General features: G+C 37.7%; 1 protein-coding gene across 2 annotated transcripts; it reads left to right on the top strand.

The window, feature by feature from the left end:
- The first annotated feature begins 437 nt into the window (after positions 1-437).
- On the top strand, positions 438-22,951 carry zgc:77375 (uncharacterized protein LOC402927 homolog). Of its 2 annotated transcripts, none has more exons than XM_036559677.1 (8): positions 438-779; positions 5,228-5,431; positions 6,541-6,653; positions 11,251-11,344; positions 15,500-15,533; positions 15,981-16,155; positions 18,605-18,793; positions 19,763-22,951. In XM_036559677.1, exons 1-8 carry the CDS (start codon positions 654-656, stop codon positions 20,160-20,162), a joined length of 1,335 nt encoding a protein of 444 aa, XP_036415570.1. In that variant the 5' UTR covers positions 438-653; the 3' UTR covers positions 20,163-22,951. The 2 variants fall into 2 exon arrangements, with proteins under 2 accessions (XP_036415570.1, XP_036415569.1); XM_036559676.1 differs by having other exon boundaries at positions 5,225-5,431.
- The last annotated feature ends 539 nt before the right edge of the window (positions 22,952-23,490 follow it).

The raw sequence follows: 23,490 nt of genomic DNA, 5'->3' as shown, positions 1-23,490 counted from the left end.
TGTCTGCCCTGTGATGGACGGGCAACCTGTCCAGGGTGTTTCCTGTCTTCTGCTCAATTGATGCTGGGGATAGGCTGCAACACCCCTGCAACCCAGGAGGATAAGCAGCTTAAAAAAATAAATAAATCAATAATAATAATCATAATATCAGTAGTAATATTAAGCTGAGTGTACCGAACTAACACTACAATACGGTAAGTTACCCTAGGTTACTAAGCTATTACTTATATTAATGACATGCGCATGCGCAGTAGGAGCGCTTAAAGGGTAGGACCGATTGTTAGAACACTAGATAAGCGACCTAAATAGGGCGCGAGAACACGTTTTAGGACGCAGCCTGTTGTTTTCGAGTTTGAGTTTCTTCCCATCCCCCCTCAGACAACTCCATCCTCCTAACTCTTAGAAAACGACGTCTCCTGTCTTTTCTGTCTATTTCTAGGACATAATGTAGGCTAATGAAGTGAAACTAATTCTCTGAGACTGTTTGAGTTCTCTCCTCCTCCCCCGCCGTCCTCGGTGAGGATGCCCGTTTCCTGGCGAGCCCTCGCCGGTCTCGGCCCTCCTCCTGTGTCGTCACGCCGCTCGTCTACAAAAAGCTTCATGGAGAAATAGCGCAAGTCTCGGGTGCTGGGAAGCGGCGAGAGGGCAGCGAAATGAAAGCCTGGGGTTTGGTATTCAGGGCGGCGGGCAGCCTGCTCTGCCGGCCGGGCCGGCTGGGCAGCACCGCCGCGCCGCGAAGGGCAGCCGCCGCCTGCGCCTCGGCCAGCGGCAAGACAGAGGTTAGTATTCAGCGTTTAACTCAGTCTTGACCCGAACTGCGGCTTCAGCGGGGCTGTGTTTCACATCCGCGGCTCGGACTGATTGATGTGGACTATTTGGCCAGCTTCTTGTTCGAGTTTCCTCGTTCCACCTTAAATGGTGCAGCAGTTACGTTCTGGCGCCTGAGGCTGCACTGCAGCTGCTGCACCATTTAAGGTGGAACGGAAATTTCGAAAACAAGGAGCTGACCTCAGTTTCTGTTTTTTTCGTGGCAGTGTTTGTTTTTGTACCGTTGCTGGATCTTTCTGTTCACCAGTGGTGCTAATTTATTCTACCTACTTTGTGTTCCTTCAGCAAACTTGCGGTTCCGCAGGGAATCAGTGATGTAAACATTAAAAAAAGGAAAAAAGATGGTTCTTCAAGGGTTCCTTAGAAAAGGGGATGGTTCTGATTAAAGCCATGTGTTCTGTATGGAACCATTTCATGCTTGAATGGTGCTTTGCATGGTGAAATGGCTCTTCAGGTTGATGGAGAATGTGTTGTATATGGTTCTGTATCGCACCAAAAAGGGTTCAGCTATTATTACGATGTCAGGCTTGCAATAATAGAAGAACCCTTTTTGGTGCTATATAGAACCACTTTCGAAAAGATTCTATACAGAACCATTTCATGCTTAAATGGTGCTTCGCATGGTGAAATGGTTCTTCAGATTGATGGAGACTTGTTTTGTATATGGTTCTATATAGAACCTTCTTGAAAATAGCACCAAAAAGGGTTCTGCTACTGTTAGGATGTCAAGCTCGGAGTAGCAGTAGTAGAACCCTTTTGGGGCTATTTTCAAAAAGGTTTTTGTGGAACCATATGCAACACATTCTCCATCAATCAGAAGAACAATTTCAGCACTCAAAGAACCATTTAAGCATGAAATGGTTCTGTATGGAACATTTTTCAAAATGGTTCTATATAGCACCAAAAAGCGTTCCTCTATGGTTACAAGCCTGACATCGTAAACAATAGAAGAACCCTTTTTGGTGCTACATAGAACCGTATACAACACATTCTTCATCAATCTAAAGAACCAGTTCACCATGCAAAGCACTATTTAAGCATGCAAAATAGAACCTTTCCCTTTACTAAAGAACCCTTGAAGAACCATTTTTTATTAACGAAGCTGGTTCAGCATTTGTTGAAAGCAAGATGAAATTCAGCTCCCTGTGTTTTGGGTGATGTCCAGCGGCTGTGCCCATCTTCAGAGGGTGATTCCTGCTGCATCACTCCACACAGGTTGTTTTTCTCATGGCTGTTGTTGACCAGTTTCTTGGAGAAAAGAAAGAGTTGAGGACATCTTGAATGAAGGTTGAGGTTCTGTACTGAGGTTTCTGTTGTATCTTCTGGAAATGGGTCATCTGCATGTGTGTTGACCAGTGCTTTTATTATTTTTTTTTAAATGTGGACCAGATTCATGCTTCAAACAGTTATCCTGACCATGATGTGTATAAATAGGCTTTTTAAATGTTTAATCTAGGCCTGAAGCAGGTGTTACACTTAAATACATATGTGTAGGGAAGACAAGCTACAGTGAACAGGGGTCCCATCATAAGATGCTGTTTTTCTTTTTTTAACCTGGATGGAACTGTGGTAATACTTGTTATTTCACAGCAAACAAAAGAGAATAAAAATCACCAGTGATTTCTTCTCCTTCTCTGTTTCTGCCAGAAGTGTGTCAAAAATTTGTCTTAGTATCTTTCAATCGTTACTTATTTTCTCAAAATTTTGACATAGTTTTGAGTTACAATGACAAAATTCCAACATATAATGTCAAAATAATGAGTTATCGATTTTAAAAGTATTTAAGTAATTAATTATTTGGGGGCAATAAGTTATACATTTGACATAGGCATTATTTCTGAGAAAGTAAGTCATTAATTCAGTATAGTAAGTCGGAATTCAGAGAAAACAGGTCTTTAATTTGAGAATCATTCGTTATTTCAACATAGTAAGTCTTTATTTTGACATAATGAGTCACATTTTTGAGAAAATGTCACTGTGTTTGATATAGTAAGTCAATATTTTGAGAAAATAAGTAATTATTTTGACATAAGTCAATATTTTGAGAAGATGGCCCTTCTACAAGAATTTTATTGTACCTTATAAAGCTAAAAAGTATAATGTAAAATATATAATTTAATTTATAAAGATACAACTTTAAGAACTTTTTTGTAGGAGGTTTTGTTCATTAAAACTCTAGATGTCAGGAACATTTAATGACATAGTAATAAGTGTTGATAACATAATAATACATGTTGGAGATGTATTCAGAAAATGAAAATATATGGTATATAAATACCACAGTTATGTGGTATTCAATGTAATGTTATATTATAGTCTTGTTGGCTGTTCTGTGTCACTGTATTATGATGAACACTTAGGCCAAAGATTTTACAGTGACTGTAATTTCATTAACCGTTTGCGTCCCAGCACAGATGACATTTTACACTTTACTATAAATAATTTATATAATTCCTGCTACAGCGTTGGAATTTCCACTGTCATTTGTTTTTCCATGGAAAAGGTACTCTTCATTTTCATGTTTTATCTGCCTCTCCTCCCCACATTATCACTGAATGTGTAGAAAGCGTGCTTTCATGCATGCTTTCGTTGAATCATCACTTTGAATGTGTTAGCGCAGGACTCAGGTGCCAGAGTGTAATTATAGCCTATCTGGTTCTATACTGTGCAGAGGAATTGAAGTGGAATTAGTGATGTATTGACCTTTTGCCAAAGGAAAAAATCTTCTCTGTAGGAAAACACAGCTGTTTTATTGTGACGGATTGGTGGAAAAAGGCCTGAATAACGAGCTGGAGGAAATGTACATTCATATACCAATGATTCACACCATGTTCTGTTTTATATACTATCTTGTATTATAGTAAGTATTTTTACCTGTTTGATGTACTTTTATGTGTCTTGGTCAGCGCTGTTGTTTTTTCTGTACCTGCCCAGAGACTACAGGTGAAAATTACAACTGAAACTGCTTATTGATGCACATTGTTCCTGTAAATCTAGACTTAGTTAGTTGAAGCCCTGAAATGAAACTTTTAACCATATGTCTAATTAATTAATCACTGCAAGTGTTCATTAACACTATAATTTAGTCCTAAGACTAGGTAGAATATTCAATAAGCCTTCAGTCTTACTTTCACTTCACAAAGCAGAGCTGAGTGTATAAGAGTGTTGTTCTGTTAGGACGTGTCTGAAAAAGGGAGTGGCTGTTTCTAGTAGAGAAATGTCAGTGTAACTTGTAACTCAGTCTTGTCGTATGTAATAATTGGCTTAAAATGAGGATTATTAGTATTAATCTTAATTGAACATATAGTAGTAATAGATATTTAACTATGTAGTATACATAGTAATTAATAGGATTACAACATTGATGCAGACCAAGCATCTGGTATAATAAACTGAAAAGAGATTTTTTTGGTCTCAGTTTTGTGTTGGCAACACATTTGCTGCCATTTTTAAAATTACATTATAATGCGTAAATCTCTGACCTCACATTGATTTAATTGGATTATGAGTTTTTTAGAAATTAGATCATAAAATCGCAAATTTCACCACAATTCAGTTTGTGTTAATTATTTTATTATTAAAACAACACACCATGTATATATTTGAATAAAACCATTTTAGATGCTTAAGTAAACCTATTTTTGAAGGCTACCATTGGCTGATTATTCTTGGATGTCCCTCCACTTTTTAATAAAATCTGTTTTTAACAACCAGTAAATAGTAAAAACTAAACAGTATATAGATAAACCTTTATGAAAATTTCTAACACTACCTCTACAAGCCAGAGTAAAATGGCGCTAATAATGTTTCTTGTCTAAATTTCTACAAAACTGAAGTTGGCTTTTTTTGGGGCAGTTTTTGGTAGAATTTTGTATTCCACCTTAAATTGAGCAGGAATTACATTCTGGCACCCGTACAGTCACATGAATAACTGCAGCATCAATTAAGCTGGAACAAGAATTATGAATAAGGAGCCAACGTCAGCTTCATCAAATCTCTCGAGTCATATATCTCATACTTTTACGTCCCATTTCATGCCTCCAACCATCAGACACTGGAATTTGGAAAATATTACAGTTATACAGCTATCATGGTTTGCACTGCTTGTACTTTTATATTATATATATATATATATATATCTATATATATATATATAATATCTATATTTCAGTTGTGGCTGATTCATATGGACCAGTATAAGGGTTATTTTAAACTGACCTGACACTGGTAAAACTGACCCGACACCTGAGGAAGAATTTCAGTCAGTAAACCTGCCGCCAACCGCAAAATCGACGGAAACGTTCCAAAAAGATGCAGCTAAATTTGCACTTTCATGCATTTCTAGACCCCAACTTCAAATCTTGGCATCTTTCTCTGTGCTTTTTATCTCTTTAAGCAGTCTGGGCCAGACTTTGGCTTGCTGTTCGACATTGACGGGGTCTTGGTCCGGGGCAGGACCCCCATCCCAGCAGCCAAGAAAGCTTTCCAAAAGCTGGTGGACTCCAAGGGCCAGTTTGTTGTTCCTGTTGTCTTTGTCACAAACGCTGGGAACTGTCTGCGACAGAAGAAAGCAGATCAGCTGTCTCACATACTGGGCGTTCCTGTGAGTATTCTTCACAAGTTTATGCTTTATGACTCATAATGAAACTTAATATTTCCTATATAGTTTAGAGACTTGAAACAGGACTGAAGAATGACTCATGGTTTACTCAGTCTTGCAGGTTACACTGGTTTTTCATGTGGTTTTATAACATGATGTTTGGTTAAGGTTAACCTTTTGAACACTAGGCCTATTTTTAAGTTATTAAATTAATGTGTAATCTAACCATTTGCAACCCCGTTTCCAAAAAAGTTGGGACGCTGTGCAAAATCTAAATAAAAAAACAAAATGCAATGATGTGCAAATTATTTAAACACTATAAATATTTGAAAATAGTACAAAGACAGCATATGAAATGTTGAAACTGAGGATGGACTGAGGCAAAGCGGAAAGGTGTTCTGTGGTCCAACAATTCAAAATTTGAAATTCTTTTTGGAAATCATGGACACTGTGTCCTCCGGGCTAAAGACCACTCAGCTTGGGGTCAGCACAAAGTTCAAAAGCCAGTCTTCATGATGGTATAGGGGAGCATTAGTGCACATGGCATGGGTGACATGCACATCTGTGAAGGCATCATTAATGCTGAATGATACATACAGGTTTTGGCAACATATGCTGCCGTCCAGACAACGTCTTTTTCAGGAAAGGCCTTGATTATTTCAGCAAGACTTTATGAAATGAGAAATACGACAAAACAGACCCCAGACCGTTGAGCAGCTGAAATCCTATATTAAGTAAAAATGGAAAACCTTTCACTTTCAAAACTACAGCAGTGTCTCCTCAGTTCCCAAACACTTACAGAGTGTTGTTAAAAGAAGAGGTGATGAAACACCGTGGTAAACATGCCCCCATCCAAACTTTTTGGGAACAAATGGACATATATTTTTCAAAAAAACAATAAAATTTCTCAGTTTTAGCCTTTGATATGTTGTCCTTGTACTATTTTCAATAAAATATAGGGTTTAAATCATGTGCACATCATTGCATTATGTTTTTATTTACATTTTTCACAGCATCTCAGCTTTTTGGGAAATGGGGTTGTACAAGGTGAACAGAGTTTGTTATCAGTTAGTGTTGTAGTGATTAGAATCATTTTTGTGATTCTCCCACAGATATCCCAGGATCAAGTCATGATGTCTCACAGTCCTTTGAAGATGTTGAGGAAGTATCATGACAAGTGTGTGCTGGTGTCAGGACAGGGCCCGGTGCTGGACATCGCCAAAAAGTATCCTTTCATCCACTCCCTCTCTCTTTCTCTCTGGGTGGGTAAGATGGTCCTCATTCTCCCCTATCACTCAGCATGATGCTGGCCAACGTGGGTGTCTGTTAGCTGACATAACACAGTTCGCATTTAACTCTTCTCCAAGCGCACAATGTACAGTGACGTTGGAGCTTAGAGGTGTCTTACAGGAAGCATGTTCTAGCCTTCACCCTCCCAGCTCGGTAACATTTTGTGATTGGGGGGAAACCTTACTAGTGGACACGACTAAATTGGGAGGAAAATTCAGTAAAAATTATGTATGTTATTGAAGACTTGAGAGATTCCACTGTTAAAGAAATGTGACAGCTGTCAACAGTCATACAGTCAGACACTTGAAAACCGTTTAACTGAAACTGTTAGAGTCTGTTTCATTTTTGACCACATACAATTAAGAGTATGTGGGTTCATGAAATCAGTATATTGTCTTAAAACATACTTAAAACGTACATACTGATGTAAATCCACGCTGTCGCAAGAACTTCTTTTTCTTTTCTTATCATTTGAAAACACCAGCTGTCTCTTCACACTCTGAACATTTCATGATGAATGGACACATTACACGTTTTTAAAGTTAAACTTAGCAGATGTTAAAGGAAACTCTGGCCATGATTACAGATTTACCCATCACTCTGTCTGTTGCAAAAATGCCTACTCACCTTTTACATCTGGAGTAGTCTCTAGTTTAAGATTTACTGGTTTGAAGACTTAGAAAACCTCCTGAATGATGTATCTTGAAGGTGTAAGTAAGTTTTCAGTGTTTCTTCTGGGTATTTTTAGCAGTGGTGACAGTCCCACACTCCCCCTACAAAAAAAACTATCAAAAGGTAGTAAAAATTAAAATAATAACATCATTGGCAAATATTTTACTGGCACTGAAGTAACATTACTGATATTACAATTCACTGAGTTCGCTAACGTTAATGTTAGATTAGTTGGACCATTATTTCACAATATAATAATAATAATAATAACAACAATAATTCAGCCATGAACTTCAGTAGAAAGTAACATTACACTGTAATGCGTTAACTAGTTAACGTAACATAAGCTAGTTTAATCTACCTTTCTCTCTCCTCTCTCTGTCTTTCATATTTCTCTCTACCTCTTGTCATTTCCATGGACCAGGTTGGTTGTTGCCACGTGTCTCCACTTTTTAAAACCTTTCTTTTTAAATTAAAAGCCTTCTGACGAGTTTTGTAGCTGTGACTTCATGACATTTCATAAAATTCTGAAGTGGTGGCAGAAAGAGAAGACAAATGCTTTGGGCTGGACGCTTGTTTGATTCTTTTAACAAAGAAAGAAGTTTAATGACCAATTGAGGTTAATACTATATCAGTAATGCTAGTTAGCAGATGTATGTATCAGCCTGGCTAACAGTCAGAATTTGTTGAGTATTTGTTGAGATTGTGTGATGTATTTGTGTAATGCATGCTGGGTGTTGTAGTGAGAATATACTGATGGACAAAAGCACAAAAGCAACAAAGTCATGAACTGAAACAAGTCAAACCAACAAGGCTGATTGATGCAGTGTTGACCTACATAATACTACACAACATAACAAAGAATGTTTAAAATGTTAATTTTAGGCCAGAATCCTTTAAGATTAAATAATGCCTTTTCTTTCTCTTCTAAACCTCCCGTTTCTGCAAAGGTTTTCTAATGACAGCAACTAAATCCTGGTGATAGTACAGCCTGTTTGTGACTGAGATGACTGAACTATCAGCTGTTGTACTGGGATGCGATCAGTAGTCGTGAAATTGGCTGTTAGACTGCAGGGAAGGCTGTGATGCTGAATGTGCTCTGAATGACAATGAGGGAAGGCTTTGCAGCATGTTGCTCTAATAACACTGCATCTCTAAATTCAGCCTCATCTTGTCGTTTTTCATAATGCTGCTGGATTAAAAGATCAGTCTGCTGTGTCAGATCTTAAATCGTGGTCTCAAGTGGGTGGTATGCTGTGACAAAACGACATGGCAGAACATCTGCATTCATCGCCTTCTGGTTGCGTAACAAGTGCTTGTCTCGATTGAATAGATTAAAACCTGGCAAGAAGCTGATCCGTGATGTTAGGGTGAACCACTGGAGCACAACTTAATGAGCACTTATGCAATGTACCACAAATTTGCAGTACTTTTTTCTTTTTTTACCCAAGGATTTACCTCTAGACAGAGATTATGTTTTCTGGACTGACAGATTCGGTCATCCGAAAAGAGAAAACTCATTTGGCTTGTCATAATGCTGCACTGCCTTTTGAGTGGAGACAGACAAAAAGCACTCAGGAATTGAGAACAGGGAACATTTTTAGGCTGACACAGAAGATTGTTTGACCTAGCTCTGTCGGCGATGGCTTGTTGTGAAGTATTTTATTTGTTGTGGAGTATAATCATTTCCGTTACTGTGTGTTTTCAGTAGTCTTTTGAAACCTCAATTCCAAAAAAGGTTAGGGCAGTATGTGAAATACAAATTAAAACAGAAAGCATTTATTTGTAAAACACCTTAATCTGTATTTAAACAAAACAGTACAAAGACAAGATATCTAATGTTTTAGCAGAATGAGTAAAAATACACTTACTCTGAAATTGATGCTTATAACACGTTCCAGAAAATTCATATGGGGCAGTTTAAGACTAGGAACATTGTTAAATGTTCAGGAAACATCTTAAATGGGTGATGCAGTGATTCATTGCGGTTAGTAGAGCATCCAGGAAAGGCCTAGTCCTTCCAGAGCATGCCACTTGCCAAAAAATGTGCCAGTGAATAATCCTACAGTTTAAGGACATTAGGCCTCATTCACCTATATCGTCCTAAGTTTTTTCTTAGTTTTTTTCTTGAGAAAGATGCTAAGAAAAAGTCTACGTCAGATTCAGGACGTGTTCTTAAAGCACACACCTCTGTGCTCTTTAGTGTGTGTAGATTCTGTTCTTACCTAAGAACAAATCCCAAATAAGAAAACACTGGTGAATGTCAGAATCTTTGTGAAAACTGCATAAATGGGTTTTAAGAAGAAATTTCTTCTTAAAAACAGTTGCTGAATGTTACTCAGTGAGCAATTGCAAAGATTTTAGGTATTTCACCCTCTGCAGTGCACAAGATAGAAATGCACAAGAGAAATCTCTGCGCATAAAGGGCAAGGCCGAAAACCACAGCTGAATGTCTTTGATCTTCGATTCTTCAGACGGCACTGCACCAAAATTCAGTATGCTTCTGAGTTGTATATCACCACATGGTTTCAGGAACACCTTGAACCGTCAATAAACACTGATTGTCGCTGCATCCACAAATGCAAGTTAAGCCTTTTCCTGCTAGAGATGTGAGAAAAGCGACTATATTTGAGCTAAAGCTTAAAGCAGAGCAAAATAAGTCTGCGTTTTCTTTTATATTTTTTAGCATATTCTAGTACGTTAGCACATACTGAAACATATTTACAGCCAAAATGGTAAAACAGACAGAATGCTTCTTAGCATTTGGGTTGCTGACCCCTGGTATAAAGGAATCATAAGTAAAAGTAACATCAAAAATATGGTGTTTTTATACTGTTATCTCTGTGTACACTGGTTTAAAATGAATTAAACATGTTGTATTTATATAATTACTGCATTTGAGATTATTTTGGAAACAATTATGCTGATTTCAGTTGGAATCAGTGTACACACTGGAAGTACATGTAAGGCATGGCTTCCTTTAGTGTAGACAGTCTGGACCAACACTGATTGTGTTCTAATCACTTAAAGCCTCTGTGACGTCCATGATTGCGTTGTATAATAGAACAGTTTATATACAAGTTAGACAAGGACTTTTTTTAGAATATTGTTGTGGCACCAAATTGAAAAATCATGGTCTAAAATATTATACCGTATACTAAAGTGATTACAGTTAAGTTGTACCAATTCATCACTTAATAGTAAGTCAAACTATATCAAAGAATGAACAAGAAGTCTTTGCAGTGCAGTACAGCGTTTCAGTCCTTAGTTTCAGCGTCTCACTTGAACAATGGCCAAGAGCCAAGTGTGTCCTTGGGATGTTTTTGTCCAGACCCTCAGGTCAGTTTTCCCACTGGATGAATGAGGCCAAGCGAGGCTCATTCATTCAGTTTTTTTTTCTGCAATTACATTGTGGTCTTGAAAAAACAAATAAAAGAAAGTGGATCTGCCTGCTTTGAGAAAACATGTTTACTTCCTCGATCTTCTGAAATGAAGGGTATTAATAGTGAGTTTGTGCTACAGTAACAGCCTCTTCTCTTCTGGGAAGGTTTTACACTAGATGTTGGAACATTGCTGTGAGGATTTGATTGAGCATTAGTGAGGTCAGGTACTGATGTTGGATGATGAACACGGTTCCACTGCTCCACAGCCCAATCCTGTGGGGCTTTATAGCCCTCTAGCTCACGTTTGCCATTGGACATGATAGCCTTGGTCTTATGTGTGGCTGCTCCAGAGCGCCCGATTCTATCGGTCTGAGCTTTTCTATGGGGATTATGCAAGTAGATGTCAGCTATTTACATGCTTGCAAATCCTACTACATCCTCCTGAAAGCTAAATTAATTCTTAACCCACTCTCTCAGCTTGGGCTTTACCAAGGTGGTCAGTATTGACGAGCTACGAGAATCCTTCCCCCTGCTGGACATGGTGGATCACAACAGACGCCCCAAGCTACCAGTGAGTACACCTGACATGTTTATTATTGATCCTAATGCATGAAAAGCACAAATGTGGGATCTAGTGCAGGCTCAGCTCAAACCTGTGCAGGCCTATGAAATAAATGAGCATATAGGTAGCATTACAAGACATAAATACATTAGAACTGCAATATGTTATTAAAAGCAGCTTGACAAAACAGATGGAGGATGGAGAAAATGTATAAAAAACAAAGCCTGTGTGAATGGACGGGTCTAAACTGCTGTAGGCATGTAAAGGGATTGTTTTCTTTGACATCATGAAACCAATGAATTAAAAATGTGCTGTTTTTTGCAGCTTAGTTTGCATAAATGGATTATACCAGTCCATCGTGTTCCTGCTTTTCATAGTAAAAGCCTTCATTTCCATCCCAGTTTCACTCCTTGATGTACTGTAGTCATTTTTCTAAATTGTTCTTCCTCCTACAGCCTAAAAATTACAGCCACCAAACGTGGCATGCTTTCCTTCCTGAGAAATGTCATTCCTTTTTTAATGCCCACAGAGTCTAAGTCATTTTCTAAAACTGCTCAGACTCCTACGTCTTACAAGCGTTTAAACCTTAGTTTCCACCTACCTGTTACATCTTTTTGTACTCCACCTTTTTTCCTTCCATTCTCCCATTTTATTGAAAAAGCAGTTTCAGGCTATGCAATCTGCTCCTGTTAGTTTGATTCCAAGCATTTTAGCTAAACTTCATACATGTCACTTTAACTGCTGTAATCAGCTTGTACTTAATGACATATTGACATTAATAACTGTCAATACCAACAGCTCATAACATTAATAATTGTCAAGCCAGAACTTAACTTATATGTGTGCTACATGCTGGACACTTTGGGTCCTGGTAATATATATATATATATATATATATATATATATATATATATTTTCACCACTCATCATAGACAGTTCTCTAATGATGTCTAACTCATCATTATTTTATTATGAATTAGTTTAGCACTGATTGTACCATCTCTTTTAGTGCCATAAGGAACTGGTTCTTGATCAGTGTATAACAGGCTAGAAACAATACTCATCTCACTATTGTATCATGCTGTTTTTGGAATCCTTAAATTATCCTAATAAATCCTTATCACAAAAAAACTGGACCCAACGGGCCAAACTGATTGGACATAACACTTCAAAGGTTGCCTTAAACTTCCTTTTGTCTGAAATCAATGAAAATTTTCATCACAGAGACAAAGACATTTTGCCATGAAGGTCATGCATTCATCACTAGTAGCTATAAACAGAGCTGGAACCCAAATAGAAAATGTTCCATAATCTTATTGTAGAGAAAAAGAAAAGTTGTCATTTCAAATCTTTTTCAGTGGACTGTAAGGTCAGGATGAAAAGGTGAAAGATGCTCGGCAACAGAGAATCAGCACAACAGGAGCAAACACACATGCACACACACACACACACACACACACACGCACAAAACAAACACTTGTTTTTCTACAATGTCATAGGGCCATAAATACAGTAGTGTGCAAAAGTTTTAGGCATTCAAGCAAATTGATAAAAAACATTAATCTGGGACAATAAGTCTTGTTTCAGTTTGTAAAATCTTCTGCTGAATCAGTTTAAACAAAATCGTTTTTCAGACCATAGATATTTACAGGGATTTACAACTTCTATTATAGTTTTAATGAAAATTATTATGATTTGTTGTGTGAACTGTTCAAAGCTGTGTTTACTAGTTCTGCTCTAAATGAGCTGAAATGGTCACAACCTAAACTGTCACTACTGAAACATTTGGTAAAATTTTGTTAGTGTTCTGATTGTTTTTTTAGTGACAAAATTGAATGTTTAATCATTTGTGTTAATGAAATAAACTTACTTCATTTATAGGGTCACTCAAAGCAAACAGATTTTAGTCTAAAGTCAAAGTCAGTTAAAAGTTCAAAATGTGTTTTCAGTTCTGACTTTGAAACAATTTGGTAGAATAATCAATTTTACATTAGAATTAAAGCAAGCAAATACTGTAACAAAAGTGACGAGACATTCTTGTTTTCAAAAACACAGTTGAGGTCTTGGTAGCTAGTAAAAAGAAGAAAGGTTTGGTTCTTGATTTCTCCTGCAATCACATGAAATTGTTACATTTCATCAGCTGCACAACTGATTAGGTTAAGAAGGATTGAGTAGACAAACCAGATATTAGTATAATCACAACTAATACTGGCCTGCCACAAAGAGAGGTTTGGAAGTGGGTAAACAAACACATTGAGAAAAAATAACCATTTTTTGTGCTATTATTTGTATTAACTTTAAATGTTTTTTTAAGTAAATTAACACTTGCTGTTCAGAGAAATGGCTTTCATGTGTAATTTTATCAGGTATCTAAAACTTTTGCACAGTCACTTACAGAGAGCAGTGCTTTTTTCAGTAGTTGTGTACAGATGAGAATACCAGTTATATACCTTGGCATGCATTTATTTTGTATAAATATGGACATTAAAGAACTGCTGTCCTGCAGAGTTTAGTCTCAACCCAAAGCTAACATGTTTTATGCTGCTAATCAGTGTCTTCACTATTAATTAGCCTAATGTAAAATTATAAAATTATAAAGCAACTGATTACACAGCTTTTCTTAAGTTAACTCGAGTCAACTTAAGGAGACTAGAGTTCAACTCAAACTTCATAGTTTAGTCTAAAGTTCTCTTAATTTTTTAGGTCTGCATCTCAGTTTGGTAAACAATATAGAATTTGTCCTTTTTACTCAGTTTCTCCACTAGCCAGGACTCTTTCCATCACACAGTCCCATTAGGCATTTTCTCCTCTTGAGCTTCCAGATCTGGAATGCTGTGGCTTTGCTGGGCTTCAACCTCACAGTCTCCTGATGGTGGGACACATTCTTAGTCAGCTGCACCACATGTGACCATGCTACTTTTCAGCTGAAGCAGTTAAAAGTTAAAACAAGAATTTTTTTTACAGTATATTACACGTTTGTGGACTTCTAAGTAAATCCAGGAGCTTCTGAGTTGTGCAATGGATTAAGCTATCACTCCAAAAGAAGGCCATAGCGATGCCATAGCCATCCATAAGTGAGTTTCCAAGAGGAGAAAATGGGATGATGGGAGTGTGTCATCTCATCTCAGTGGCATATCAGTTTGGTACATGATATAAAATTAGTTTTTTTTACTCACGTTCCCAATAGCTGGGCTCTTTTCCATCACACAGTCCCATCAGACATTTTTTCCTCTTGGGTACTTACGGATGGCTATGACATCGCTGGGGTCTTTTGGGGTGATAGCTTAATCCAACTCAGGAGCACCTGGATTTACTCACATTTCGAATGCACAATTTTGTAATATACTGTAGTAAATATTTGTTGTTTTTCCTGTTTTAACTGGTCACATGTGGTGCAGCTGGCTAGGAATGCATTCCAGCATCAGGAGACTTTGAGTTTGAAGCCCAAGCAAAGCCACAGCATTCCAGATATGGAGGCTCAAGAGGAGAAGATGCCTGATGGGAGCGTGTAATGGAAAGAGTCCCAGCTAGCGGAGAAACTGAGTGAAAAAAACACTCCTGTATCATTTACCAAACGGAGATGCAGAACTAGGAAAGTGAGTTGGGAAAACTTTAGTGCCCTGAAATCAGTTGCCTTACAATTTTAGTCTGAGCAGTTTTTACAGTGTTGAGATAATCTTGGTTAGTTGAATCAGTTGTTTTTGTTTTAGGGCTGTCACTATCAGTTATATTGGCAATAGAGTCATCTAATAATAGAGTAAAATCTATTTATTTTGATTATTATTTGATTTATTAAAAATAAAAAATGGACATAACCAAACAGAACATAGCAATTCAAGGATTTCTAACATACTTTTAATGGAAAAAAATAAAATTTTGTTTAAAAATGGATTTTAAAATATGCATTATGATCATGCAGACTCCTAATGAATCATTGGTAGATTTTAAATGGTGAATATTTAAATCAAGTGATTGTGACAGCCCTAGTTTGTTTTGAGTTGGAACTAAACTGTGCTGAAATTTGTGATATCATGATAGGCCAGTATATTTAATTCTTTACTGTCAAACCAATGTGACCTTATTTTGAGCAACAGGTTACAGGATCTCTCTGATCGAAGTTAGATCAGGAGATATCAAGTGCATTTTTCTTTATTATTATTGCAGTCCTCCCCTATTGTGAACCTCCCTAAAGTTGAAGGTAAGAGGCTTTTGTTGTTAAATGGATTTGTTTCTTAGGACTTTGTAACTCCACGGGTGTGTCCACCTGTGTTGTGGATGTACAGGCTTGCTAACCATTCCCCCCTCAGTGGTCCTTGTTAACATTAATTGACTAGGTTTCATGTCCCTCTCCTGCTTCCTTTTTCTTAGAAACATATTAGCACCAGTAACGAGAACAGATTAATGCTAAGCGGTATAGCTATGGCATGCTTTATTATTCTTATTGATAGATATACATCAAATATATGTTTCATGCACCGTGCTCAGCTGATATTATAGCCTGTAGTCACAATGTAATTGACCTTTTAATGAATTTGGTTTGTATCTCAGGCCTACTTACCAGTAACTGTAGTCATGAGCTAGAAATACATGCACATCTGACATCTCTAGATAATAGCAGCAATTATCTCTGCTTCTTGATTTGCAGCTGTGATTCTCTTTGGGGAGCCTATTCGATGGGAGACCAACCTGCAGCTGATAATCGATGTTTTATTGACCAATGGGAATCTGAGTAATGCGTATGGAACCTCACACTCCTCTCACCTGCCACTCTTGGCCTGTAACATGGACCTCATGTGGATGGCAGAAGCACAAGCTCCACGGTAAACATCTTACACTTGTTGAAACACCGACCTTCAGTACTTCCACTCACTGTCCACTTTGGCCAAGGTCCAGGTGACCTTATAGGTCTATTTTATATATATACTACCATTGAAAAGTATGGACTCACTTGCCATGTTAACAGTTTTTTGTTATCTTGAATGCAGTAATAACTTGCACTAGTTTAAACACTCTTGGTTAAATTAGATGTTTCCTATTCACCACAAATATAACTGCACACTAAAGGTATTTCTTTAGATATTTTATTCAATATTTCAATAATTCTGTGGACATGTGTTAGGAAAGAGCTCGCAGATTAAAAAACAAGGTGATAGTTTACTTAGAGGTTTAGGAGAATCACAAAGAGGGTATTCGTAACAGTCTAAGGTCAAAACCAGAGATCTTAAGAACCACAACCAAAGGGACATCAAGGGGGTGAAACTAGTTACCAGTCCACAGTTAAAACCCGTAGATCAGAATAATCACAGCAAACAAACTGATAAGGGCAAACACAAAAAGTATAGGTCAAAAAACATCATACACAAAAAGGCTTAACAAAGCCAGACCACTCAGTACTCAACAAGGAAGGTTGGCAGTACTTCATAATGTGCTAGTCTAAAGCCCGAGCTTAAATACTGACTAGCTAATGACTAGAGATGATAAACAGGTGTGTGAGTTCAGAATTCCGGTGAGGAGGAGTGTAGGAAAGAATGTTAACTGGTGGATAGGGAAGTAAGGGAAGTCACATGATCTTCCAGTGGCTCATGGGAATTGGAGTCCTTTACACAGTCCATGGACTCAACTGATCCCACAGGAGAAAGAGAAGAGGCAAAGGAAGCATCCTTGGCAGGAAGCATGACAGCATGAATTAAATGATTACTGTAGTCAATTTCAAAGGCTGGAGACCATATTGATAGTGTATCTTCAGAGTTTCCTGTCTTCTGTTTGAGTCTTCAGGCTTTTAATGAATTCTTCATGACACTTCTGGTTGTCCTCTTCTGCTTTTACCTTCACCTGTTCCAAACATAATGGTCTTTTCCAATGAATTGGTTCTTATAATATGTCCAAATAAGAGCTTCAGTTTGGTTATCTGGGCTTCGAGTGAGAGGAGAGGCTTGATTTCATGAAGAATCAATTTGTTTTCCTTGCCATCCAAAGTACTCACAAAAGTCTTCGCCAACAACAAGTTCAAACACATCAATATTTTTCCTTTCTGCCTTTTTACTGTCCGGCCTTCATATCCATAAAGAACAGAAAAGAATAGACCACAGCCTGGACAATTCTGATCCCTGTAGAAAGACATCATTACATCATTGAAGATGTTTTCAGGCTCCTTCCTCCTTGTTCTACCGAGTACCAATCTGTGTCGTATTTCTTGACTGCTGCATCCTTTGTTGTTAATAATTGATCTGAGTAAAGTTGTCCACCACTTTTACATCCTCACCGTCGATGTTAAAAGTTAGTGGTCTTTCATATTGTCAAATATATGTTTTTTTTTGTATTTTAAGCTGACTTTTTTCCTTCTTTTCACTTTGTTATTTAACTGATAAGTTATAAAGGCCTTTACATCTTCCTTAATTTTCGCTATGAGTGTCGCATCATCCGCATATCATAGGTTACTGATGTTTTTTTCTTCAGTCTTGAATCCTTAATCCTCACAAGTTCTTTTATTACATGTTCAGCATACAGGATCAACAAGTACAGTGATAGTGGGCAGCCTTGTCGAGCTCCTTTGCTGGTGTGGAACCAGTCTGTTTGTCCATTTTCTGTCAAGACTGTGGCTTGTTGATCAGTGTAGAGCAGCGGTGTCAAACTCAACCACTAAATGGGCATTATTATAAAAAAACCCAACAAATCAGTGGGCCAGAGCACACCTGTGTTTTTATTTCATATTTAAATAACATCTTGCGACAACCTGAACTGGCCATTGTTTATTCAACGTACAGCAAAACCGCAAAATATAGCCACTTGTGGTAAACCTTGAAATATTACACAAATGTTTGAAATATTCAATATTTAAAAGTCTTCAGGAGCTCAGTCTTTTAAACCCCCTATTTGCTTGAACTAGACAGCTGGCATCTTTTCTTTGCTGCAAGTTCATTATTTCTTGGAATCAGTTTTTGAGCTGCTAGTTGTTTATATTGGTTGAACTGCAGCTGAAATGTTTGGTGATATGACTAGTATGGTAGAATTGAGGTGGAACCACTGTCTCATAGATTGTTGTAGAATAGAAAGTTAAAATACTTTCACAGGCCAGATAGGATTGTGTCACAGGCCTGATTTTACCTGCAGGCCTTGTGTTTGACATATGGGGTGTATATGTGATATAAATTTATATGTGTGTATCAATTAAAACTTGGTGTTTACAGATTTTTGTTTAAGCCGATATTTCACTTGTATATTTCAAAAATACCTGTTTGCAAGGAACTCTTGGGATTTCTACATTCACAGATTCGGTCATGGCACTTTCATGGTGTGCCTGGAGAACATCTACAAGAAGATCACAGGCAGAGATCTGAAGTATGAAGCTCTAATGGGGAAGCCCAGTGAGCTGACCTATCATTATGCTGAGTATCTCATCAGAGAACAGGCTGCTGAGAGAGGCTGGAGGGCACCCATCAGATCTCTCTACGCTATTGGGTAAGAGACTTTCACTTCTTTACTGTGCCATAGCGTGAGTTTCAGAAAGGCTGACTGATTGGAAGTGATGACCAAAGCATTTCCAGGTTCCTGTCTTGGTCCCCCGTCTAACCTATGATCACTTTCGGTCATTTTATGGAACCAAACACGTGATTTCCATCTGTTTTTTGAAACTGTAAGCAGAGATTCATCTGTCTAATATCTTTTAGGGATATATGTTTTCATGTATCTTGTTATAGATATCTCCTATTGGAGCTCCAGTGTTTAATGACCCTGGAACATAATGCATTTTTTAATTTTTGTCAAGTTTTTAGGCTTGCATAACTTTTTGTGCCAATGAACTGAACAGTAGATCTGCTACAGTTTTCAGTGCTAACTCATATTTCTTTAAATTACCAATATTCTGCATTTTTCTTAAATTTTATTTTCTTTAACCTCAAGTCCACTTTTCATCTACTAAATCATGACTTTTTCCCAACCTCTCTTTATCACTTAAATAGGGTGTTTTTGGTTACTGTGCCTTTAAAACAGATATATTCACGAGTAAATAAAGGTACACCACATTCAGAAAAGCAGCCTGGTCTGAGATGTGAAACAAGCTGTTGAGACTGAAATTTTCTTGGCCTTGGCAACAAAAAGCTTTAAGTCGCTGCTTTCACATGTGTGCATCTTTTAAAAGACTGTAATTAGTCATTTGTTTCCTGACAGACATGAACAGTACAACATTTAATCTTCCACTCCATTAACTTCTGCAGCTGTAGGCTGAGTGGGCAGATATGTAAATGTGTTGTTCCAGCCTTTCTTTGTCCTTGTTTTTGTACTTGGCCCTTTAAAACTGATATATGTAAGTGATCTCTGTTCTGAAACACTTCTTAGAACTTCAGTATGACTAAGCAGGGCTAAACTACTGTAGATTGAATGGGTGGATATATGTAAATGAGTTGGTTCTCGTTTTCTAAACACATTTAGAGACAACCTCATGACAGACATCTACGGTGCCAACCTCTACAACCGCTACCTCGAGGAACGGCTGGCCAGAAAGAGCGCCAAAGCTGTGGCGCAAGTGGTGGCTGCTACAGGAGCACCTGCGCCGGTCAGCCAGGAAGTGGACGCGGAAAGCGGCTGGGAGAGTGAGCTGGCCTCCCCTTCGGCCACCTCCTGCAAGTCCATCCTGGTGTGCACAGGGGTGTACAACCCTCACACGGAGGTGCCTAAAGATGCGAGCCAGTGCATCAAGGAGACCGTGTTCCATGGACACCGCGACTTCCGCTTCGATCCGGCGCTCGTGGAGCCCGGGAACGTGGTCCAGGACGTGGACGCTGCTGTCGAACTTATTTTCAAAATGGAGAAATTCCCAACGCCCGTTTAGTAAAATGTTCATAATTTCCAGGCCACATAAACACTTTCATTCCATGGTTATCATAAAAGAAGGAAAGTCCAGCAAGAAGCACAATGCAAAACCTTACCCGTCATATTTTAGCCTGATCTCTGTCTGCTGCATTTGTATCGCATCTTACACACAGTAATTTCAACACGTTTCAATAAGCTAAGTAGAGGAACTGAAAACCAATCGAAAACTCACTTATTATAGGAGCCAATGGGCAGATGCTGCAGATACAGGTTAAAAACCCCTGGAGCATTTCTTTAAAAACATGAAGCCAAAGGTGCTGTGGTTCATTCAGACCAGACAGTGAAGAATATGAAAGACTTATGAAAGAGAATACTGTAATTTGACTGTGCTGCCTATCCAGATGACTTTTTGTTGTGTGTTTTTCACCACGTGGACCATATTTCCTATAATTACAGTTCATTTACTGCCACATGGAGTGATTATGCTCTAAGTGTTTTTATGATACATTACTGTAAGCTGTAGCTGCCTCAGTTTTATTCACAGTAGTAATGTGTGCCTCCTTGCTTAGGGTTAGTGTTAACGTGACCCTTTTATACTGATTAAAGGCCAGTTTTACCATGTCTCTTACACTGTTTAAAGACAGGGGCCGTAGAGTACTGTGCAAAAGTCAGAGACCACCCTTAATATATTTACTTTCCTTTCAAAACAGTTGTTCATTTTTCAGTGAATAATAGTTAAATAGTAAAATATTACAGAGAGGCGTCAACAACTAAATATAACTTATTTTTAGTATTTAGTATGTCCACTCTTTAGCCTTATTACAGCTTCCATTCTTTTCAGGAGACTCACTTTTAGTTTTTCTGCCAGGATATTGTTCCACACCCACAAAGTTCAGCCTTAGAAGCTGGTTTTGCATTTTCTGCTTCTCACAGTCGAAGTAATTCCAAACACATTCAGTGACGTTGAGGTCTGGACTCTGGTCTGGGTCGTCCATTGTTCTGGGAACACCATTCATTTTTCATTTTTGTCCTTTTCTCAGTGAGTGTGTTTACATGCACTCAATAATCCGATCATAATCAGATTTCTGCAGTTATCTGATTATTCAAATGGTCATGTATACACCATACTCCAATCTTGAAATCCGATTAAGGAATATGATAAAGAGAGCTAGATTTGAGCTCAGTAATCAGATTTCTCAGTGTATGTAAACTCTTACTCTTATTTCGGATTTCTCAGTCTGCGCATGCGTGAGAACAGGCGGTGGTTGTCGCGAGATGGCAGCAAAACACTTTTGGAGTGGCGCTGAAACCAAACACGAAATAGAGGATTTAGATATTCTTCATCTTCTAGATGATGTTTGTTCATATTTTCAGGTAAAGTGGCGCAATGTTTAAAAAAGCCGCAGCATGAAGTTCGAGTTTATGTCACGTCTTCTTCTGTGAGTTTATTGGCTGGTTGCAAAGCAGAAATCCAATTGTTGTCTGACTCGTACACCCAGTTTGATCGGATTATTTGACAAAATCTCATATTCCGCAGTTATCGGATTATTGAGTGCATGTAAACGCATTCAGTGACTCTATAAGTCATGTTATAGTGTTTCCCCTTGGACAGCTACTCATCCAGTTTTCTCTGTAGCTTTTAATCTTTTTTTTTAACTCATGTTGGAAACTTTGACTTTCTTTTTCCGTAGGCGAGTTATGTGTATTTATTTGCTATTTTTACTGGAGAGTAAAGAAATGAAGGGTAGTTTCTGACTTTTGCACAGGGTTGTATGCAGCAGCATGAAAAGATTTTTATTTGAATCAAAGCACAGTACATGTAGATTCATATTGCAGGTAGTTTCAAGAGTTTTGAGTTTGTCAGCATTTTGCCAATAGATATTTGTCAATTATTGATTTTTTTCCAAGCAGTTCTGTAGAGGCACTGTGAGAACATTCTTCCAGTCCATTCACTTGTGTATATTTATGTGTTATTTGGTTAGTTTTATTTGACATAAAAGATGTTACTGGTAAATGTTTACTAAAGTAATGAAACATTAGCACACTAAAACAAACCACACAAACACGAGAGATTTTCAACAGTAACTCATAAACAGGTCAGTTTTTGTGTTTTACTTAAATCTGCTTAGCTCGTACACTTAATTTTGCATTATTGTTATTTCCAAATTTAACAGATAATTTTACTTTTTAAACTGTTTCTTCAATGTTCTGGTAGGAAAATATTACTACTTAATTTGCCTGCGTCATGTCACACCTGCATTTGGTCGAGAGATTTCTGTTCAGAAGTAGATACACACCACATAAAACAGACATGGGGTGTCAACATGATGAGTGATGTACTGTAAAGCTTTTTATATTTTAAAGTTCATTTATTGTAATGTGCACTAACGGTATCACTTGTGCCATTTTAATTCATTTTGACAAGGTATTGGAATTGGCTCACGTGAACAGTGTGAACATACAAGAGTGTACCACTGAAATATTATGGTCTCACTTTCTTTTACAGTGCCTTAACTATGATTTAAGCAGGTAAATAGACTTAAAAACCTTTTCAATTCTACTGCTTACAGTAACCTGAAAAATCTTATATTTGAATTCTTATATTTGAATTCTGCATGAATTCAAAGCACACTACTCAAACCACTGAGCTGACCTCATTTCTAGGTAATAAAGGCATAAAAAAGAAAGTGCAACCATCGTAACAGAGAACTGCATGTATAATGTATTTATTTTCTCTTAACAACTTTAGAGTTACTCTTTAGAGTTATTCAAAGCAGTAAAGTGTTAATAAAAGAGTATTTCATTGAGGTTCAGTCTTTGGATTCATATTTATAATCATGTTTGCACATAACCTTGCATATTTAAATTCAGTACAGGTGGATTTCTGGGTCTGGTTGTCCAGGATCTACTGCAGCTGCAGAGAGAAATTGGGTGGAAGTGGAATTCGGGGCCCATGTTTATCAAACTTAACAATTCTGAACTAGGATCAGTCTATGCCAGGGGTCAGCAACCCAAATGTTAAGAGCAATTTTGTCCTTTCAGCAAAAATCTAACCACCTTGGGAGCTGCAACATTTTATGTTAGTTTTACATCTTGGCTGTAAATATCTCAGTATGTGCTAATGTTCTAATATAGGCTAAAAATTATAAAAGAAAACGCAGACTTGCTTTGCTCTGCTTTAAGCTTTAGCTCAGCTATAGCCGCTTTTCTCGCATCTCCAGCTGGAAACTTTTTTCTCAAAAGTGGAATAGTTTCTCGTAAAATGTCTCTCAACGTTTGGGGCTGAAGTCGGCTTCTCATTCAAATTTTCCCGTTCACCTTAAGGCACCCGAGGCACCAGAATGTAA

The sequence above is a fragment of the Colossoma macropomum genome, unplaced genomic scaffold (genome assembly GCF_904425465.1).
Source record: "Colossoma macropomum unplaced genomic scaffold, Colossoma_macropomum, whole genome shotgun sequence".
In the NCBI taxonomy this organism is placed as follows: Eukaryota; Metazoa; Chordata; class Actinopteri; order Characiformes; family Serrasalmidae; genus Colossoma; species Colossoma macropomum.
This window is presented reverse-complemented; position numbering and strand designations above follow the sequence as displayed.